General features: G+C 35.5%; 6 protein-coding genes and 1 non-coding gene across 7 annotated transcripts; all 7 read left to right on the plus strand.

Annotated features, from left to right (window-relative positions):
- The first annotated feature begins 1,861 nt into the window (after nt 1-1,861).
- LOC108216048 (uncharacterized) lies at nt 1,862-4,637 on the plus strand. Its single transcript, XM_017388708.2, has 3 exons — nt 1,862-2,128; nt 3,954-4,012; nt 4,096-4,637. The coding sequence occupies exons 1-3, from the start codon at nt 2,012-2,014 to the stop codon at nt 4,424-4,426; spliced, it is 507 nt and encodes a 168-aa protein (XP_017244197.1). The 5' UTR covers nt 1,862-2,011; the 3' UTR covers nt 4,427-4,637.
- Nucleotides 4,638-9,189: 4,552 nt separating this feature from the next.
- On the plus strand, nt 9,190-12,792 carry LOC108215837 (heparanase-like protein 3). Its single transcript, XM_017388427.2, has 9 exons — nt 9,190-9,813; nt 10,640-10,676; nt 10,756-10,939; nt 11,035-11,186; nt 11,293-11,520; nt 11,611-11,794; nt 11,899-12,024; nt 12,110-12,209; nt 12,291-12,792. Exons 1-9 carry the CDS (start codon nt 9,571-9,573, stop codon nt 12,660-12,662), a joined length of 1,626 nt encoding a protein of 541 aa, XP_017243916.1. The 5' UTR covers nt 9,190-9,570; the 3' UTR covers nt 12,663-12,792.
- Nucleotides 12,793-12,924: 132 nt separating this feature from the next.
- Nucleotides 12,925-12,997, plus strand: TRNAE-CUC (transfer RNA glutamic acid (anticodon CUC)). The gene has a single exon. It is a non-coding gene; the product is annotated as a tRNA-Glu (tRNA).
- A 346-nt stretch (nt 12,998-13,343) lies between these two features.
- LOC135152050 (jasmonate-induced oxygenase 4-like) lies at nt 13,344-15,039 on the plus strand. The gene is made up of 3 exons (XM_064091507.1): nt 13,344-14,000; nt 14,244-14,571; nt 14,669-15,039. The coding sequence occupies exons 1-3, from the start codon at nt 13,516-13,518 to the stop codon at nt 14,903-14,905; spliced, it is 1,050 nt and encodes a 349-aa protein (XP_063947577.1). The 5' UTR covers nt 13,344-13,515; the 3' UTR covers nt 14,906-15,039.
- A 2-nt stretch (nt 15,040-15,041) lies between these two features.
- Nucleotides 15,042-16,688, plus strand: LOC108217264 (flavonol synthase 1-like). The gene is made up of 4 exons (XM_017390101.2): nt 15,042-15,411; nt 15,497-15,744; nt 15,846-16,173; nt 16,260-16,688. The coding sequence occupies exons 1-4, from the start codon at nt 15,178-15,180 to the stop codon at nt 16,494-16,496; spliced, it is 1,047 nt and encodes a 348-aa protein (XP_017245590.2). The 5' UTR covers nt 15,042-15,177; the 3' UTR covers nt 16,497-16,688.
- Nucleotides 16,689-18,300: 1,612 nt separating this feature from the next.
- On the plus strand, nt 18,301-19,898 carry LOC108217265 (codeine O-demethylase). Its single transcript, XM_017390102.2, has 4 exons — nt 18,301-18,637; nt 18,728-18,972; nt 19,083-19,410; nt 19,511-19,898. The coding sequence occupies exons 1-4, from the start codon at nt 18,404-18,406 to the stop codon at nt 19,745-19,747; spliced, it is 1,044 nt and encodes a 347-aa protein (XP_017245591.1). The 5' UTR covers nt 18,301-18,403; the 3' UTR covers nt 19,748-19,898.
- A 574-nt stretch (nt 19,899-20,472) lies between these two features.
- On the plus strand, nt 20,473-22,208 carry LOC108218219 (flavonol synthase 1). Its single transcript, XM_017391130.2, has 4 exons — nt 20,473-20,885; nt 20,975-21,219; nt 21,329-21,656; nt 21,760-22,208. Exons 1-4 carry the CDS (start codon nt 20,652-20,654, stop codon nt 21,994-21,996), a joined length of 1,044 nt encoding a protein of 347 aa, XP_017246619.1. The 5' UTR covers nt 20,473-20,651; the 3' UTR covers nt 21,997-22,208.
- Nucleotides 22,209-22,349: the final 141 nt, after the last annotated feature.

Consider the following 22,349-nt stretch of genomic DNA (forward strand, 5'->3'; position numbering starts at 1 on the left):
CCGTCTAAACTTCCGTTACTCTTTTTAACGGTAGTGATGAGTTTGATACCATTAAGCGAGTTTAGTGAGCCATTTGAGACGTTGTGGAGATCAGTGATGAAATTGATACCATTTGTCCACTTCAGTAATGAGTTTGATAATTAATCCCTTGTATAATCTTTAATTAGTTTGTGTTGATAATTTATTTCGATGCACGTATTACTTCCATCAAGAGCATCTCCAATAAACTCTTAGATACACTCCTAAATATAATATAAATTATTAGCTCTTAGCAATTTAGTGTACATGTACTCCAACAATGTTCTTTATATCCACTCTTTATTTATTTTTATATTATTAAAAGTACATTGAACTCATAAATAGACAAAGAAAGTGGAAAGAAAGAGAGTAAGTGGAACAAACTTATAAGAGCAAGCCTAATGCAATTTTCTATTTTCAACCCCTAAAATATTATATATTAACGAATACCTAAAATATTGGGGATCAAAAAGCTATTTTGCTCCAACGGTGTTCCCTATTTGATTCCCTATATTTTAAATCTATATATACAATTCAAGGAGAGAGAAAGATTGCACTAATAAATAACAAAAAAATAAGAGGAGATATGAGTTGGTGATGACATGGTGTATATAGGAGGTTGCTTTTTCATCCCTCAAATAAGGGGTTGAACTTTCTCTCACCTAAAATTAATAGGGGATAGGGAGTTGCGTTGGAGGAGCTCTTTTCGTTCTCAATCCTCAAATGTTGTCCATGTAGATCAAATATAGTTAAGGAATGGGTGCATTGGAGTTGCTCTAAAAGTATTAGTTAAGAGCTATCCAGGGGCTCCTACAATTGAGGAGAGAGAAGAGACTCTTAATCTCTTGGAGCTCAAAATTTGACATGACTCTTTACTTTTTAATTTAAGAGCTCAAATAAAGAATTTATTGGAGATGTTCTAATTCTCCAACAGTAATAAAATACTCGTACGACGAGTTCTGAAAACAAATAAATTTGTTGGTAGGTGAAACGAAAGTAATAAAGTCAGCGAAAGTGCGAAAGATATGAGGAGTCACGTGTAAGTAGCGTGAAGTCATTAAATATTTAATGAAACCAGATGCGCTACAGACAGACTACTTCTAGTAGTGTTCTACAACTATCGCAAAGTCAGTTGATCCGAGACGACCTGAGGATACACGCATTTTTTTTAGTTTTTAAAATATAATTTTATGAATTATTATTAATTTTTAATATTTTAAAATACGTACCAAATAAAACACTATATAAAAACAAGTGAAACAAGACATTATATTATTTAATTTCAAATATATTTAAAAACAAAAGGAAAAATCCCCTGAAATTGAGTAGAATTACAACGAAATACCAAGTCACAAAACCCTAAGGGGTCGTTTGGTTCAGCTGATTCTGGTATCAGGTATGGGTTTTGTTCATTCCAAACCCATACCTGGTGTTTGGTTGTCTATTTTTATAATCTGATACCCATACCTCAAACCCACCTGGAATCAGATTTGATACCTTAGAGGGGAGGTGGGTATGAGAGAGGGGTATGAGGTATCAAATGAAAATTTTATTAATTCATTTTTATTTATAAATTTAAATACAATCTCAAAACACATAAATTAAATATGATATTTTTTTAATCTGAAATAAGTTATACTTATTTTTATTTACTATTAATTAGTAATATTAGTTATTACTAATTATTTATTTTCATTCCAGTACATAAATTATTTATTTTCATTCCAGTATTAAACCAAACACAAGATATCAAGAATGATTCCTCAACCCCATACCAGCTTAACCCGATTCCTGATTCCAAACCCATACCGTCTCGTGAACCAAACGACCCCTAAAAGGACTCCAATTCAAAACCCTGCCCTTTCTCGTCCCGACACCCAAAATCAACCCTAATCCTTTTACTCTCTCTCTATATATTTCTCTCTCTCTATCTCACTTGTATTGTACTACCCTCAATTACTCTCTCTCTCTAGAAGCTACTCAATTTGGGGCAATGGAGATGGTGGCTTTGAGGACTGAAGCTGTGGCTGTCAAGAAGCTAATTGTGTCTACTTTTGTTGTTGAAACTGTCTTGGCTGCTCAAAGATCCGTGCTTTGCTTGCTCTTGCTGGTATGAATTGTCTAAAGTTGTGTTCTTTTCATGATTTAGGACTTGAATTTGGTCAATTTCTTTGGTGGGTTTCTTTGAATTTGATGTGTGTTTATGTTTGGTGTGAATTTTGTTACTTTTATGTGCTTGTATAAGTTTTTAATTCAATGCTTGTGATGGGATGGTGTGAATTTGTGTTCTTGAGGTGTTTCTTTGTGTCGAAGTTCATTCCGAGGGTTAAATCACATGTCTTGAACTATATATTTGCTAATGTTAATTTTGCGATTACCTACCCGATGCCTCTCTATTGCTTATTTGCTTTTGTTTATGGAAGGAATAGGTTGACAGAATTCAGATTGATGTTTATTATTCCAACTATCTGTTATTTCTTTTGCTTTAATTTAAAAAATAATTCCTTATATTTAGAATTATATTTATAGTATCACATCTGCATAGTTCTGAAAGGCGCATAGCTTAATCCCAAAGTTCAGTTAATTTCTGAGTCGCTTCGATTTGAGGAAGCCTGGGTACTTTCTACTAACCCCTTATTAGAACAAGGGGTTGACCAGATCTGATTTTCTATATCACAGCTTTCAACTGTAATCTAGAAAATTTAGAATGTACCAATGGCGTGGTAGATTTTAAGAATCTCTTGGAAGAAGATGATGCTTAAATATGACCCAATGTACTGTCACTGGTATTGGACTTTCTTGAAAACAGGTTGGGTGTTGTAAACTACGTACTAGAACTTGTTTATCATGGACAGTAGTTATTTACTTCCAAATTGTTTTCACATTTATATATAGTCATTGCATAATCAAGTGTTGAGTTTTTTGTTAAGTGCACTGCTCTTCCTTGGTGAAGCAAGTGCTTCAGTTTGAGCTTAAACTCTACGTGATACCTTATGCTTCATCATCTTTTCACTTGTATACAGCTACTTACATGTATATTCTTAGCAATATATGGTATATGCAGTGTTAAGATCATTTTTTACAACAGTTCCAGTTTATGGAGATATACTGTAGCTACATTTTTCCCAATATCTTTTGTCACATTTTTTTGTTGTTAAAATTAACTTCTCATTAGAGTAAGCTGATGGTTTTTTTGATGATAAAGATGATGTTGTAAAACTAGGGGCCAAATATTGGGATCTCAAATTTCTCTACTGAATAAATAAAAGAGAAGAAAGATACTGCAAAAGACAGGGAAGAGGTGAGGTTTATAAGTACCAATCAAAATGGCGACCCATAGGGGATTAGAATGTCATCATGGAATTATGATATACACCATCAAAATAGCGACCCATAGGGATTAGAATGTCAAATGTTGCATCGAATTATGATATTTACAGTTGGTTGATAATGTGCCCTGAGAGCCCTTTTCTTTTTATGATATTTACAGTTGGTGTATAATATGTGCCTCGAGAGCCTATTTCTTTCCTGTACCTGACTCTGATTCACCTTCCACTCCATGTGTGTTTTTGATTAGGCTGGGTCAGGAACTGCATTGAATGATGTTCTTATGAATATTAATGTGCCAACCCATTTTTAGCACAGTATATAGTTAAGTGTCCCAAAGTGGCACTCTGGTATAATGGATATATTTTATCAGCCTTTTTCTTTATTATTTTTAAGTGTAATGTATATCCCTGGATGCATCAATGCCAAATATACCCCAGCTTATGAGTTATGACAGTTTAATTGAATTTTTTTATTGTTGTATTAACGTTAAAAAATAGGTGCTTCTTGTGAAGGACGAAATTGTTATGGTGCTTATTGTGATTGATTAAAATTCATTTATCTCTGTAGAATAACATATCTTATTAGTAATCCAATCAACTTTGCAGGCTGATGTCTTGCTGAAAATTAAAGACAGATTGCTGGATTTGATTGGTGGTGATCAAAGGTGATTGATTTCTTAGCATTGCTGTCAATGATTTTTTTGGAGGTCTAATAATCTAGGTCCGACTTACTAACGTAATTATACAGGTTTCCTGTGGAGGAGCTTCACAGAAGGAAACGCCCTGAAACGGAAAATGTAGATGGCAGTGATACCGAGGATGACGAGGAAGACGATGATGATGTTGAACAGGATGATGATGAAGGAGATGAAGATTTCTCCGGTGAAGAGGGAGGTGATGACGACGAAGAGGGAGATCCCGAGGAGGATCCAGTGGCAAATGGTAATGGCGGCAGTGGCGACGAAGATGACGAGGACGAGGATGGTGATGGCGACGAAGATGAGGATGGCGAAGACGAGGAGGACGACGAAGAAGACGAGGACGAAGAGGATGCACCTCCAGCGAAGAAGAGAAAGTAAAATAGATTTAGTTGTTGCCTGTGTTTATTTACATTTGCTTGGAGTCTGTAGTGAGAACTAGGAAGGAGTACTTGGTTTTCATCAGTTATCATGATGTAGGAAATTATCCTGTTGGTATTCTTAATGAAGTTTCTGGTCATGTGACAGCTTGTAATGATGTAGCTCTCTCTGTGGCACATCTTATTCAGGGGTAGGTAGTGTTGACTGTTCATCTGACTTCTTTCTTCTTTTCTGAATGAGCTTGCTGGGGTTCTACCAAATTCAGGGTAATCCATCTTGGTGCTTGGTACCTGTATTACCCATGCCAATTTTCTTGCAGATGTTTAGACAAAAGAAGTAAGGAATGTTCGAGACCATCAGTTTTGATTCTCCTTGATAATTTGAAAATCTAAAGTAAACAAGAAGTGGTGGAGGATTTACATAGGCAATGCTCTAAATACAACACAAACAAATATGGCAGGTGATTTTGACTTGAATCACTTAAGTGCAAGTAGGCGACTCTTAGGACAAACCCAGCAGTGATCCAAGTGATCTAAACACTGATCCAAATTTGGATCAACCACTGTTCACTGATCCAAATTTGGATCACCTACTTTATTATAAAATAATGATTATTTCTATATCTTTCGTTTATCGGACTTGAAATTAATTTGTGATTATTAATATTTAATTAATAATAGTTTATAATTAATAATTAATAAAATTAATGTTTTAGTAAAAACTTAGAACAATAGGAAAGCAAATTTCATTGAAATTGAAAAAGAGTACATTACATACATAAAATAGAAAGTACATAAAATGCATAAAATAAAATTACAATACCGGGAAATGACTAAAAAACCGTACGATAAGTATAAATTTTGATTTATTCGAACATATTATTTCTGTTTGCTTCGAAATAATCAAAATATTGTCCGTAACTATTCATATCAGTTTGAGATCCTTGAGCTTCATATTCATTTCCTTGATTTTGAGATACTTTGATCGATGTTAAAAAAAATAATTAAATTAATTAATTAAATATGATATTAGTAGTTAATAATGAATAAAATTAAATTTAAGATTATATAGTTTAATGTAAAATTTATGTAATATAATATACAAAAAGTAATTTGGATCAGAATTTGGATCACGCTGCTAGAGTTGGTCAGAAATTTGAATCAAAATTTGGATCAGTTGATGATCCAAATTTGAATTTTTGGATCACAACTGCTGGAGATGGCCTGTTAGAATGCTTAACTGCCAGAAGCTCAGTCCTCTTTGTTTCCCGGTCCATGTATAAAATGTCTAGACTCAGAATTCTAGCACAGTGATACTACAATTGCAGTGCACTTGTTCAATGTAGCAGATCTTGCTCAACAGTCAACCTTTCACTTGTTACCTTTACAACTCATCCTTTTAATTACCACGTTCTGCATGTTACAGGTTCCTGACATCTTGTCAGATATTCCTTCACAAGGTTATGTTAAATTACGAATAACTATTGTTATATTTTAGTATAAAAGTTGATTTGTGATGTTTTAATTTTAGCACAAAAAGTGATGTTAAAATAGAACTTTTACTTTAATGAGTAGATTTTAAATAGCCCCAAACTATCTAAATAGTTATATTCTGCTTCCCGAATCTTTAAATGTCCTACTTTATTTGTCAGCATTATTTTAAATATTATTGATTTTCTAACTTGCATGCTTATGTGACAATTATAATATCATTTGTACTAGTTTTATATTTAGCACCAAAAATAATATTTTATTATTTTACGTTCATGTTTAGCACTTTATTGAAATGAGATTTTTTGATTAGGTACTATATTATAAACGGTTTTTCTATAGTACCCGTGGACACATACTAAGTACCAAATTTTCTGCATTTAACTCGTCTTGGCTACGACTTTATTAATAATGGTGGACCACTTACATATATAAAAAAACTCCACTAATCAAAACAAATTAAATATATTAAATTTAGCGCTTAATAGACATTGCCCAAACCCTATTATACGTATCTCTGATGTAATAACTTTTTACCTTATCAGATTTTATTTTGTTACTCTCTCTGTTTTGAAATATAGGTCGCTTGACATTTTCACACGCACCTTTAAGTCCTTTGACCGCATAGTTAAAATCATTATTTTTAAAATTTCCTTTTTCTGAATTATGATATTAATAATATATTTTTATTCAAAAAAAATTTAAAAAAATAATAATTTTAACTATGCGGTCAAAGGACTTAGAAGTGTGTGCCAAAAAATCAAGCGATATATATTTCAAAACAGAGGGAGTATATTATTTCAGTATAATATTATGTTGACAATGATAAAACTCCGAAATAATACAATTCATCCACACGACCACAAAAAAGAAAGAAAAGAAGCCGAGCAATTAGTTTCACACATTCCTAGTGTTGTAAGTTGTAACTGAATATTAATAACAGGAACAAGTGCAAAGTTAATGAAGAAACCGCAAAACTGCGAAATGAATAATCAGCAGTTTCAGATGCACCGGAATTTTGCATAACTCCTATATATATTTCACAGCAAACCGACACTTCCTAGCATCCCATTGTCATACAAGAAAAAGTTGTAAATTTTTGTGTGTACCAAGCTACTAACAATAAATGATGGCTAACCAAAAGACCAGGTTTTGCAACGCAATATTGATCCTGGTCATTTCGATGATTTTGGCAAACAAATATTGCGAGAGCGACATTCGATATTGGCAGCAATCCATGCGTAAAAGCAATGGGAGGAGTAGAATTGGGGTGTCCAAATGAGGTGATGAATGCATTCTGGAGGCTTGAAGCAGGAATGCTGAGTAAACAATGTTGTGAGGAGTATCTCAAAGTAGACGATGATTGTTGGACAAAAGCCTTCCCTTACAACCCCTTTTTCCCTCCATTCATCAAGGCCTATTGCCAAATCAAACTTCACAACTGACACACAGTCCATTACTACGAGGATTTATCAGTGAAAGTCGAACCGGGTGTCCAAATACAATCGAGGTTTATTATTTGCACCATCATTTAAAATAAAATTGTAATTTAGCACACCAATTCTAAAACGAATATTTCAAAACCAATACAAGGTATATTAACGTACACGGAACAGAGGTGGTGTCGGCCGCAAATTGTGACTAGATAATGAAATGTACGTTTTATTTTGAATTTGGTTTTTTCTGTTCGTTTTTTGTAAGTGCAAATAGATCGGAAAGACTAATATAAATACAGTCAATAAAAATGAAGATATTATTCTTAATTGGTAAAATATGTAGATAAATACAAGCGACAAGGGGCACTATGTAGTGCGCGTTGTGCTATGACGCGTTGCATTTGGCATTTGCAGTTCGTGCATTGTTTTTTAATTATTAACATTTTTAATTATAAAATTATAATTGAATACATTTAAATATTATCCAGCGCGACTATGACATCCAAATGGTACAATAACATCAGCAAGATCCGAAATTCCCGATTGATTTACAGTGACGCAATTATGTTAGGATCCGATAACGGACGATCGAGATATTCTCCAAGCAAAACAGGACAAAATTCCATGCAGTGTTGCATGATCGTCATCTTGAGATGTAAAAAAATTTAACTTTGTTATTTTCTTTATACTCCAAGACAAAGTCTCATACAAGTGTGTTACATGATTATTTTTGGATATTATAAAATTTTAACTTAGTTATTTCTTTTAATATACTTCCCTCTGCCAACAAATCATATATGCGTGAAATAAAGAGCTCGATATGTATTTTAATATTTTTATAAAATATAATTTCATAAATTATTTCATAATATTTTTATTCTGAATAACATTTTAATTTTACAAAATTTTTGAAATATATGTAAAAAATGAAAAACGATATAAAACGACTTGGTGGGAAGCATGAGATGAGATCCAGACCCAAATTTTTTCGGGTTTAAAAATAAGATGCAGATTCTAATTTAGATCTAGAAAAATCGAGATGAGATAGATCGAATCTAATGAAAAACGGAACAGATTGGATATCTATCGGGTCGGATAGCCTACCTTCCCTATTTGGCATGTGCACGGGTGAGATGAAAAGCAAGCACCGGGGTCAATGTTTTCGGTCCTTGGGTCCTAATCAATCTTTGAATTTGAGATCCTGGTTGTTGGTTAGTTAAGCCATTTTTCTTAATACAGAAATTAGTAAAGTTTTTGTAATTTATACGCAGACGTTGATGTTTGAGTAACTTTGTACAACAAGTGACAAGTAAATGCCCGCAACCGACTCAATCATGGCTTTGTATACATTAAGTCGCATGTTTTTCAAGACCTCTCATTTGTTTTCTGTTGTGTTTTTGGTTGATCAACCGAAAGGGACTATCCATGACTAAGACCTCATACTCACCTTCGCATTTCACTCACCCCCAAACTCAAGTTCTACAATTCCGGGATAGCCTAGTAATAAAGTTAGTCACAACTCACAACGTCAAGTTTTCACGAAAATAATCTCTCTACTATCGTTAATTTGAACAACAAGAATAGTAACTTCTTAATCTGTTGTAAAAAGGAAGCGGTTAAAAAGCTATTGCTGTTGTACAGTTTGGTACTGAGAAACACGCGTAGAGTAAATACAGTTTGGTGCATATAATTGAGAGGGTCACGAGATATGAAATTCTTACACCAACACGGCCACTATCACAAGTATGTTGAGCTGTTGTTGTCTTTTACCCCTTGAGCTCATCCATCTATCATTTCTTTTCTACAATCTTCTCATCAAGATAAAGCTTAAAGTGGTGGACAACCAATCCTCTTGCATTATTCTCACCCTCCTTTTCTCCATTCAAACTACATTATATTGAAAATATTACTACAAAACCATGCATTTCTGACTATTTATTACTGAAGCAGACAGCAGCTAAGTTTCAGAAAAAGGCAATACAATTTTAGTACATGAGGAAAGCATTTATTGCCCTGTCTACGTCCTTCGGTTAGATAATAAACTTTTTAAGTACGAAAAAGTATTATTCGTAAAAAAACTTTTTCTTTTAAATGGACCCAGCTACTTCAGATTTCCCATGTCATGTTTACCTTCTCCACTGATGGAGGGGCTATAAGTAAAGATAGAAATAGATCTTGTACCATATAAGTAGTCCCTTTAGGAAAAGGAGTGTTGAGAATGGGCTTGCAGATGAAGATGATATGTATAGGGGTGTGCATCATTCACTTCTTTTTCATGAATGTTTGTTCACAGGAGGATGCAGGGGGAGAAAGTACAGCTCAAGGCACTGTGTTTGTAGATGGAAAAAGTGGTATTGGATTTGTAGACAGTGATTATGTGTGTGCCACTTTGGATTGGTGGCCACCTGAAAAATGTGATTATGGGACTTGTAGCTGGGGCAAGGCTTCTTTACTCAACTTGGTACTTACCTCTTCCTTCTTTTTCTTGCTAAATTCTGCTACTTGTCATCTGTTGAACCCAATTTATCATTTTTGGAAATTATACATGTTTGTGCTGAATTAGATTTTACTTTCGGCTTTCGGGCAGCCTTTAGCCCTTTACTATTTGTTTCGGCATAATCCCAAAGGCCTTGTTTGTTTGAAGGAATTATAGTTATTGGATTATTAGTTATTAGTTATTAGTTATTACCTTATTTATCACAAATGTAAAGGTATAATCCCGTAAATTCATATCTCAATCATTGTTTTAGTTCATTTTCACGAAATTATAATACCCTTTGAGAGAAGGTATCTAAAAAAGTGATTGCAATGTAATAATCCTTATAAACAAACATGGAAAAAAGGTATTGAGTCAAGTTTCTGTCATAAAAAATAATGAGTGTCCAGTGGCGACAAAGCTGCTCCCAGTGCTGTATGAGATCTAGATTTTGATTTATTCCCTTCCTCGTGTGCTGATTTTATAATGCATTAAAAAAGTTTGTTTACTACCAAAGCAAGGTATATGTTAAAAGTAAATATATTTAACTGGACATGGATTATGTCTCAAACTACATAAATTGCGGCCTTCATTTATAACTCATAAGTGTTTTGCTTCTTGAAATTCTGAATATATCAAGAATGTGTATCTGAATTATTACTAAGATCTCAGATAAGTTACTGTATGTTGCATATGGCCAACTCAAAGCCACTGTTGAACAGATAAAATTGCAGACTAGCACACATATGTTACTTGTGTATTGTAAAGTTTGTACTAATTCATTTATGGCGGCCATGATTCTTTCATGCAGGATCTTACTAATGAGATTTTCTTGAAAGCAATAAAAGGTATAGCTTAATCTTGCTCCGATAACCATATCTGGAATGAATAAGTAGAATCTAACTATTAGTAGAACTTATTTTGCAGCTTTCACCCCGTTAAAGATTAGATTAGGTGGCAGCTTGCAAGATAAACTCATATATGAAACTGAAGATCAAAGACAACCGTGCACACCATTTGCTTATAAAGCCTCAGAGTTGTTTAGTTTCACTAAGGGGTGCCTGCCTATGCACAGATGGGATGAACTTAATCTATTCTTTGAGAAAACAGGGTAAAGAGGCACTTCCACCGCTCCCTAGATCTTATTCTCATCATACTTGATAATCCACTGGCCACAACTGAAATTTGATTACATTTTAAATTCAGGGCCAGTATCATTTTTGGATTGAACGCTCTTAATGGCAGATCCACAAACGTAAGTACTGGTATTGCTGTTGGAAAATGGGATTCCACAAATGCAGAATCTTTCATACGTTACACTGTCAAGAAAAATTACATGATCCATGGTTGGGAGCTGGGTAAGTGCACTCCCCTTTTGGTGCTTTGCTTATCCTTTTCAGAAGAGATGCTAAATTGCTAAAAGCACCCACATTACTAGTACATGAGTATCTCAAACCTTTTCAGGAAATGAGTTGTGTGGAAGTGGAGTAGGCTTAAGAGTTGCAGCAGCTCAGTACTCTTCGGACACAATTTCTCTTGTGAATTTAGTTCAAGATATATACAAGGGTGAAGAGTTTCAGCCACTAATTATATCACCGGGAGGATTCTTTGATGCAAATTGGTTCAAAGAATACCTTAGCAAGACGCCCAAACTAAATGTTGTTACTCATCATATTTATAATCTTGGTGCAGGTACAAATAGTCGGCATAAGCTTTAGATGTTATCCTTAATGTACAAGGCATATATATCTGTGGAAATCCTAATACTTTTCTTATGTGTAGGAGTTGATCAACACCTCGTTGAAAAAATTCTTAATCCAGTGTTTCTTGATGGCATAGCTGATACCTTTAAACAACTCCAGGGCATAGTAAAAAATTCTGGGGCATCCGCATGGGTTGGTGAGTCAGGAGGGGCATACAATAGTGGTCATAATCTCGTGTCCAATGCATTTGTGTATAGCTTTTGGTAATATTCTCTCTTCAAGGCGAAAATAGGTTTAGTTTAGAACTTCAAAATGGTTTTCATGATTTTATGTTATGTTTTTTCTTACTCATACAATACTTATGTAGGTACTTGGATCAGCTTGGTATGGCTGCAACTTATGATACAAAGACATACTGCAGACAAACACTGATAGGCGGAAACTATGGTTTACTCAACACGAAAACCTTTGTTCCAAATCCTGATTACTACAGGTAATTAGGATCAAAGTACATGTTGTTCATTAAGAATTTTAACGCATATCTAAGGCTCTGTTTGACATGTGTTATTTCATTTCAGTGCTCTTCTTTGGCACCGGCTGATGGGAAGAAAAGTCCTCTCCACAAGCTTCTCTGGCACCAAGAAACTCCGTGCTTATGCTCATTGTGCAAAACAATCTGTAAGTTACCATCTTCTTATATACATGCACAAGCAACTTAAAGATTAGTACAGCTCTGATGAACTCCACTTTACATTGCAGAATGGTATCACAATGCTTTTAATCAATCTTGACAACAACACAACAGTTGTGGTAACACCAGCCTTCAATAACCCTTCATCGCAGCAAGGCAGGCGCGGTTTTCTGTACAAGAGAACAAAGCTTATGCAAGTCTCTCACGGAGATCAAATGTACAGCACAGAAACAAGAGAAGAATACCATCTGACAGCAAAGGATCGCGATTTACACAGTCAAACAATGCTTCTTAATGGGAATGCACTGACCTTAACTTCATCCGGGGATATACCAACATTTATTCCTGTAAATGTAAATTCGTCGGAGCCTATTAAAGTTGCTCCTCATTCTATTGTATTTGTTCACCTTCCGAATGTCGTTCTCCCTGCTTGCAAGTAAGCGGGAGAACAGACGGTGATCAAGGTTGTTCCAGAAGTTACTTACCCCTAAGGGGTGCTCAACTTAAATATATATAGTGGAAATGAAGAAGCTGCATGCCGAAAAATAAAGGCATGCAACACTTTTAGCAGTGAACTGCAAATTACAGTACTGCTCATGATGTGATTTTGGGTATACTGCAAATGACCATTTGGGGAAGGAAAAATATGCCACAAGTTATTAATTTGAAGCTAAATTATTTGTTTATCAAACTCTTAACAAATCCGTTGTAGTCTAGTTGGTCAGGATACTCGGCTCTCACCCGAGAGACCCGGGTTCAAGTCCCGGCAACGGAATTTGTTTTTGTAATCAACAAAGATGATATTTTTATATCAATAAACAAGATAATTCAACAGATTGAGTCACAAAACAAGACTAGTGTTTTGTTGTATTCAGTAATAGTGCCAATGGAATAATTTGCAAATGTGTTCAAACTCTTAGCTGACACTGATAAGGTTTGGTGAGTTCATGATCAGATTCAAAAAAAGATGATGCATTGGCCATTTTATAGATTATCAGGATATCACAAGCTCAAAATAAAAATGGCTTTTTACTCGAAAAATGAACATTAATCAACCAATCAAAATGGCCCCCCATGTGCATTATTATCCTTGAAATATGTACCAAAGATAATATATTCATAATTTAATTCAAAGAAAAAGATTCTGTGATCTTAGTAGGAAAGAAACAAGGGTGATTCAACTGAAAGTTCTGTAATTTTCTTCTTTGACAAAAATAGGCAATACCAGATAAGCTTAAACAGCCTCAGAAGTTGCAACAACCCCTTCAAGTCTTAAAGAGCTGCCACTTCTACATGGCTGGAGCTAATGGAACTGTGTTGCTGTTGAATCCAGTTCAAGAACTGGCAGTGGATTGTAATACCCCGACGCAGAGATATATTCATAAAGGCGGTGATGAAGACATTGATGTTAGTCCTCCTGTGATTGATATTTCAGTAATTGATCTCAGCTCCATACAGACTTCATCACCATCCGCGGAAAAAGAACTTGAAAAACTAAGGACTTCTTTAGCTTCATGTGGTTGCTTTCAGGTAATTGGTCATGGAATGACAGAATCATTTCTTGAACAAGTGCATAGAATTGGGAGAGACTTCTTTGCACTTCCATTGAAGGAAAAGGCCAAGTGGTCAAGAACTGCTGAGGATACTGAAGGATATGGGAATGATTCTGAGCTTTCGGAGCATCAGCTTCTTGATTGGAATGACCGTCTGTATCTTGTCACAAACCCTCAAGATCAGAGAAAGTTCCAGTTTTGGCCTCAAAATCCTGAAAATTTTAGGTAAAACCCTCTTCTTGTAACCAAAACTAGTTGAATTCTGTGAACACTTTTGTTTATATGTTACAGTACTCTGTTAAAAGTATCCGATCTATATAGTGATTTCAGCTAACAACTTAAGGCTTTGGTAGAGTTTGTTAATCTAGCACTTATAGACATGGTTTCAGAAAGCATAAATACAATGGTAGTTCAAGTTTTGTGACAGCTATAGCAAGTATTGAGTACAATGTATGGTTTCTATTACAGGGATATATTGCAGGAATACACCGAGAAAATAATACTGCTGAATGAAGTTGTCCTAAAGGCCTTGTCGAGGTCTTTGAACTTGAAAGAAAACTGCTTTTTGGATCAATATGGTGAAAATCCAAACATGGTTACAAGATTTAATTACTACCCTCCCTGCCTAAGGCCTGATCTTACACTTGGAGTCAAACAGCACGCGGATGGATCGGCTATTACATTTCTTTTGCAGGACAATGAAGTAGATGGTCTTCAAGTCCTGAAAGATGATCAGTGGTTTAGTGTACCAACTATTCCCAATGCTCTTCTCGTTAATGTTGGTGATCAAGTAGAGGTAATCTCCATAAGGTTGTGTATTCCACATAAGTAGAAATATAATTATATAATTTGGACAACAAAAATACATTACATATTTGTGCGCGATTGTGCAGATAATGAGTAATGGGATATTCAAGAGTCCAATGCACAGAGTGGTGACTAATCCAAAACGAGAGAGAACAACCGTGGCTGTTTTCTGTAGTCCGGATCCTAGCAGGTACATTGGACCGGCAGAGGAGCTGATTTCAGATGCAAGCCCCAGGTTATACAAGAAGATCAAAAATTATGTTGGTATCTTTTTTGAGAACTATCAACTTGGAAAGAGAGCTATTGAAGCAGTAAAAATGTAATATAGTGTTCTCAGTATCTTTAATGTGTAATAAATATGTGATGGACCATTTTAAGTGCATATGTGCCGCGAGGATAACACAGACTGTTAGGTACTCTGCATCCAGAGACCATTTTACAATATTTTGTTTGATTATTTTAGTTGTCGCTGTTCAGTGGCAAGCATCTAAAAAAAAGTTATCAATTAAGGACCATTGACTTCTTCCAAAATAAATTAAGCAAACGTTATCTAAGTTTGAAACAAGCAGCCCCTTGAACAGTTGACCACATCCACATGGCCGGAACTCTTGAATCGCTAGTGTTCAAGCCAGTACAAGAACTGGCCATGGATTGTAAAGTACTCCCGGAAAGATATATTCATAAGTGCCCTGATGAGGCCTTTTATGTTGATCCTCCAGTGATAGATATTCCGGTTATAGATCTCAATTTAATACAATTTCCATCAGCTTCTGCAGATCAAGTACTTGAAACACTGAGGACATCTCTAAGTTCATGTGGTTGTTTTCAGGTTTTTCATTTTCTTAAATCGAAGCAAACACAGTTTTTTTATGTGTCCGATGATTCTGAGGTGTTAATTCTTTTCGTTCATCCAGGTAATTGGTCATGGAATGACAAGTTCATTTCTTGACCAAGTGCATAGTATTGGCAGAGACTTCTTTGCACTTCCTTTGGAGAAAAAGCTCGAGTGCTCAAGGAGTGCCGAGGATATTGAAGGATATGGGAATGAATCAATGCAGTCAGAGCATCGAATTCTGGATTGGGCTGACCGCTTGTATCTTACCACAAACCCTGAAGATCAGAGGAAGTTTCAGTTTTGGCCTCAAAATCCGGAAAATTTTAGGTAATAACTCTTGTGATAATTGACTTGGTTTCAATAAGCATGAGTGTACATATACTTCAAACTTTGTGTCAATTGACAAGATATAACCTATGGTTTCGTAGGGAAATATTGCAGGAATACACAAATAAGTTAATTTTGTTAAACAAAGTTGTCTTAAAGGCCATGTCAAGGTCATTGAACTTGAAAGAGGACTGTTTCTTAGATCAATGTGGTGAAAATACAGACATGATTACAGGATTTAACTACTACCCTCCCTGCCCAAGGCCTGATCTTACACTTGGAGGTAAAGAGCATGCAGATGGATCCGCTATTACATTCCTTTTGCAGGACAATGAAGTGGGAGGTCTTCAAGTCTTGAAAGATGATCAGTGGTTTAGTGTACCTACTGTTCCCAACGCTCTTCTCATTAATGTTGGTGACCAAGTTGAGGTAATTTCCATTACGGTTTGTCTTACCAAATTAGCGCAGAATAAAAATGAAAATTCAGACAGAAAATCTATGTTACATGTGTGCAGATAATGAGTAACGGGATATTCAAGAGTCCATTGCACAGAGTGGTAACAAATTCAGAAAGAGAGAGGCTCACTGTGGCTGTGTTCTGCAGTCCGGATTCTAGTAGGTATATTGAACCAGCAGAAGAGCTGATTTCAGAGACAAGCCCAAGGTTATACAAGAAGATCAAGAATTATCTTCAAATTTATTCTGAGAACCAACAGCAGGGAAAGAGAGCTATCAAAGCAGCAAAAATCTAAGATACGTCCCTCTAGACAAACAGGGGATAAAAGTTTGAAATAGGAGGAAGGGGAAAATGAGATGATTTAAATTTTAATGAACATGTAGATTGTAATAGACTGTCTTAAGCCCATCAATGGCTGCAGATATATAATTTTGTCACATGCTACAAGAACAATAACAAATATAGTACGTTTCATGCTTTCTTGATGGATCATGAATTCATGTTTCTCTGTTATTGCTTGAAAAAAAGTTAATGCCTGTTGTATGCACCACTTCAAATTAGGCATTGGTTTACCTCTTCATGCTGAATTGAAATTCACCTTGCCATTGTAAGATCTTGAGGGTGATTGTTAGTTAGCCTGTGTTTGTAGATTTGAAAAAAGAAAAGAAAACTAGACAAACAAATTTAACACTATCAAGGAAATAGGTCATATCTACAGGATAGATGAGCAACTACCTTGCTTTTATATATCAAATTTAATTAAATACACAAGAAACTCAACAATCATCAGAAGATCATGCTATGGTCATACTGCAGAATGGTTATTAAAAATTCTTGACAAAAGTATAACAATTCTACTAAAATTGATCTTTAATATCACATCACTGCAGCTAACAGAGTGTGAGTCTTAATATTCAGAGAACAAAGCTTATGCATCTCCTGGAGAAATTACAAAAAAGGAGAGGCACATCATCTGACTGCAAAGGATGGGAATCTGCATATTCAAACTGTAGTGTTACATGATCGGTCTGCATAACTTTAACGTTTCCTGTGAGATGTAAATATTCATCCCTGTCAATGTAAATTCATCAGGCCATATCCAAGTGCTCCTTTTATTGTATATGTTCACCAACCAAATCCTATTCTCTGGGTTTTGAGCAAGTGGAAAAACATATGCGCTTGTATTAGTAGCTCTTTTTACTATTGATTGTTGCTTAAGTATTCAAGCCCTGCACACATGCATGTACAAGTAAAAAGGAATTAGCGTGTTGAAAACTGGAAGGCCTGCAACACATTTCTGAAGGTTAAGAATTTAAGCTCTCTCTATAACCTGCAGTTTACACTATAATCTAATCATGTCCCTATAGAGTGATCATTAACAATAAATAAACAAACATAATATAAAAGATATATGATGCAATTTAATTCTTGACAACTTTGATATTTGGTACTTCTGATGTTCCACTAAAGAGGATTTCTCTTAAAGGATATAGATGTGATGGACCATTTTAGGAACATATGTGCCGCAGTTTAGTACTTGTAATGCTTTCTTAATGGATTATGACTTAAGCTTTTAGATCCCGGCCATCTGCCCGATTGCTGTCTAGCAGGTAAGGTACTCTGCATCAGTGACAAGGTTCAAGTCCTTGATACAGACACTTGAATCCAAGCACAGTTTTCATAATCTTTTTCCAGATCTTGTAATTGTTTTTCTATGCCAAACATGAAGATCTCTACAATTTCTTGATCACATTACCAAAATGAATGATGCAATCTTGATACTACATTACTCATTATCATAACACTGGTATCACAAAAAACTAAATGCAGCAGGTACATTTCTCATTCCAACCCAACACACCCTGCTCAGCATAAGTAGATTACAATTTTTTTTGTTTAATTAATTGTAGTTGTCGCTGTTCCATGGAAAGCATGCTACATATTGTAGTTGTTTCTTTGAATCATTTGTTATAAAAGTACTCAAATGTGCTAATATTAAACACGAAGCTTCCCTAAAAAGTAAAACCAGAGTTAAAAAAATTGGATATCAGCAAAGAACCATTGACTTCTTGTACAGGAGAGGTTATAAGTAATGACCAAGTTAACTGAAAATTTATAATTCAGCTTCTTCATACAAAAGTTAAGCAAACATTAGCTAAGCTTAAAAGAACAACCATTTTGTTGGATCCAAGCCACATTCCAATGGCCAGAACTCTTGAATCCCTAGTGTTCAAGCCAGTTCAGGAACTGGCCGTGGATTGTAAAATACTCCCGGAAAGATATATTCACAAGTGCATTGATGAGGCCTTTCATGTTGATCCCCCAGTGATAGATATTCCGGTTATTGATCTCAATTTAATACAACCTCCATCACCTTCTGCAGATCAAGTACTTGAAAAACTAAGAACATCTCTGAGTTCATGCGGCTGTGTTCAGGTTTCCCATTTTCTTATCAGAACAAAAAACAGATATTTTCTTTGAATGCATCTCGATGATTCTGACATGTTAATGTTTTTGTTCGTTCAGGTAATTGGTCATGGAATATCAAATTCACTTCTTGACCAAATGCACAGTGTAGGCAAAGACTTTTTTGCACTTCCACTGGAGGAAAAACTCAAGTGCTCAAAAACTGCTCAGGATATTGAAGGATATGGGAATGCATCGGCACATTCAGATGAAATTCATAATTGGTCTGACCTCTTGAATCTTACTATAAGCCCTGAAGATCAGAGGAAGTTCCAGTTTTGGCCTCAAAATCCGAAAATTTTTAGGTAATGCACTCTTCTCATAGAAAAAGTATCGACTTGATTTCTATAGTCATGACCGTACAAGTAGTTTAAAGTTTTTGATAATTGACCAGTTATAACCTATGGTTTCCCAGCGAAACATTGCAGGAATACACTGACAAGCTGGTATTGTTAAATAAAGTTGTTTTAAAGGCCTTGCCAAGGTCATTGAACTTGAAAGAGAGCTGCTTTTTAGATCAATATGGTGAAAATGCAAACATGTTCGCAAGATTTAACTACTACCCTCCCTGCCCAAGGCCTGATCTTACACTCGGAGTCAAAGAGCATGCAGATGGATCAGTTATTACATTCCTTTTGCAGGACAATGAAGCAGGAGGCCTCCAAATCTTGAAAGATGATCATTGGTTTACTGTACCTACTGTCCCCGGTGCACTTCTCATTAATGTTGGTGATCAAGCTGAGGTAATCTCCAATAAAGTTTGTCTTGCCACTACCACATAATGAAAATGTAAGTTTTCACAACAAATATATGCTACATGAGTGTGTGCGCTCATCTGTGCAGATAATGAGTAATGGAATATTCAAGAGTCCATTGCACAGAGTGGTAACAAATTCAGAAAGAGAGAGGCTGACTGTGGCAGTGTTCAGCAATCCGGATCCTAGTAGATATGTTGAACCAGCAGAAGACCTGATATCAGAGAAAAGCCCGAGGTTATACAAGAAGGTCCATAATTATCTTCGTATTTATTTTGAGAGCTTTCAGCAGGGAATGACAGGTATCGAAGCAGCAAAAATCTAATAGTCATCCCTGTAGACAAAACATGGGACACAAGTTTGAAATAATGAACATGTAAATTGTAATAGACTGTCTTAAGCCCGTCTTTGGCATACATAATATTGTAATTTTGTCATGTGCTACAAGAATAATGATATGGGTATGATTCAGAGCATTCGGAGCATCAAGTTCTTGATTGGACTGACCATCTGTAATTTATCACACAGCCTGAAAATCAGACAAAGTTCCATTTTTGGCCTCCATATCCTGAAATCTCTGGCTAAATATCAATTACTATCTTATAAAAGAAACTAGAGCTGATTTCAGATACAAGTCGAGGTTATACAAAAACTTTAATAATTTTCGTGGTATATCTTTTGATAACCACCAGCAGGGAAATGAGCTATTGAAGCAGCAAAAATGTAATGAACACTTGTGCAACATGGATAAATGAATCTCAAATAGAGGATGGAATGTTGATGAATATGTATATCTTAAAATATACTTAGTTTATCCAAGAAGATCAAAACTTATGTTGCTGTATTTTTTGATAACTATCAACAAGGAAAGAGAGCTGATGAAGCTGTAAACTAAAAATCTAAAATACTACTTCTTTTGTCATTTATTGTAGCACGTTTATCACGAAAAAACTAAAATACAGCTGGTACTTGGCTCATCCAACCTAACACACCAAGCTCAGCATAACTTTTTACAATTTTTTGTTTAATTTTAATAGTTGTCGCTGTTCCATGGCAAGCATCTAAAAGAATTGGATATCGGCTGAGAGCCATTGACTTCTTGTGCAGGAAAGGTTGCTGGTATGGACTGATTTAACTGAAAATTTGTAATGCAGCTTCTTCCAACAAAAATTAAGCACACATTAGCTAAGCTTAAACAAATAACCCCTTGAGCAGTTGCCCACATCCACATGGCCGAAACTCTTGAATCGCTAGTGTTCAAGCCAGTTCAGGAACTGGCCGTGGATTGTAAAACAATCCCAGAAAGATATATTCTTAAGTGCCCTGATGAGGCCTTTTATGTTGATCCTCCAGTGATAGATATTCCGGTCATTGATCTTAATTTAATACAATCTCCATCACCTTCTGCAGATCAAGTACTTGAAAAACTAAGAACATCTCTAAGTTCATGCGGCTGTGTTCAGGTTTCCTATTTTCTTATCAGAACAAACAAAGATCTTTTCTTTGTATGCATCTCGATGATTCTGACATGTTTATGTTTTTGTTCGTTCAGGTAATTGGTCATGGAATGACAAATTCACTTCTTGATCAAGTGCATAGTATTGGCAGAGACTTTTTTGCACTTCCACTGGAGGAAAAACGCAAGTGCTTAAGAACTGCTGAGGGCAGTGAAGGATATGGGAATGCATCAGCGCATTCAGATCAAATTCATAATTGGTCTGACCGCTTGTATCTTACCACAAGCCCCGAAGATCAGAGGAAGTTAAAGTTTTGGCCTCAAAATCCGGAAAACTTTAGGTACTGCACTCTTCTCATAAAAAAGTATCGACTTAGTTTCAATAGTTAAGACTATACAAGTAGTTCAAACTTCGTGATAATTGACCAGCAATAACCTAGGGTCCTGCAGGGAAACATTGCAGGAATACACTGAGAAGTTGGTATTGTTAAATAAAGTTGTCTTAAAGGCTTTGTCAAGGTCATTGAACTTGAAAGAGAGCTGCTTTTTAGATCAATATGGTGAAAATACACACTTGCTCACAAGATTTAACTACTACCCTCCCTGCCCAAGGCCTGATCTTGCACTCGGAATCAAAGAGCATTCAGATGCAACATTTATTACATTCCTTTTGCCGGACAATGAAGTAGGAGGCCTTCAAGTCTTGAAAGATGATCATTGGTTTAGGGTACCTACTGTCCCCAATGCTCTTTTCATTAATATTGGTGACCAAGTTGAGGTAATCTCCATTAAAGTGTGTCTGTCTTGCCATTACAGCACTATAAAATGTAAGTTTGCACTACAAATATACGTTACATGAGTGTCTGTGTGCGTCTGTGCAGATAATGAGCAATGGGATATTCAAGAGTCCACTGCACAGAGTGGTAACGAATTCGGAAAGAGAGAGGCTGACTGTGGCTGTATTCTGCACTCCGGATTCTAGTAGGTACATTGAACCAGCAGAAGCCCTGATTTCAGAAAAAAGCCCGAGGTTATACAAGAAGGTCAATAATTATGTTCGTATTTATTTTGAGAACTTTCAGCAGGGAAGGAGAGGTATCGAAGCAGTAAAAATCTAATGTCATCCCAGTAGGCAAAACATGAGGCAAAAGTTTGAGAACATGTAAATTGTAAAATAGACTATCTTAAGCCCGTCTTTGGCAGCAAATGTATAATATTGTCTTTCTTGATGGATCATGATGCATGATTCCTAGTTCTATGTTATTGCTTGGGGGTAAATAAAAGCATTTTGCATGCACCAGTTCAATTAAGGCATCATTTTACACTGTTCATGCCCAACTGCAGTAAACCTTGCAATTGAAAGATTGTGAGTGTGAGTGTGATGTTTGTTAGCTAGCCTGTGTATGTAGATTTGAAATAACAATAGAAAGTGAGAGAACCAAATTTGAACATAGTATACAGAGATTTTTAC

This window comes from Daucus carota, chromosome 4 (genome assembly GCF_001625215.2).
Source record: "Daucus carota subsp. sativus chromosome 4, DH1 v3.0, whole genome shotgun sequence".
NCBI lineage: Eukaryota > Viridiplantae > Streptophyta > Magnoliopsida > Apiales > Apiaceae > Daucus > Daucus carota.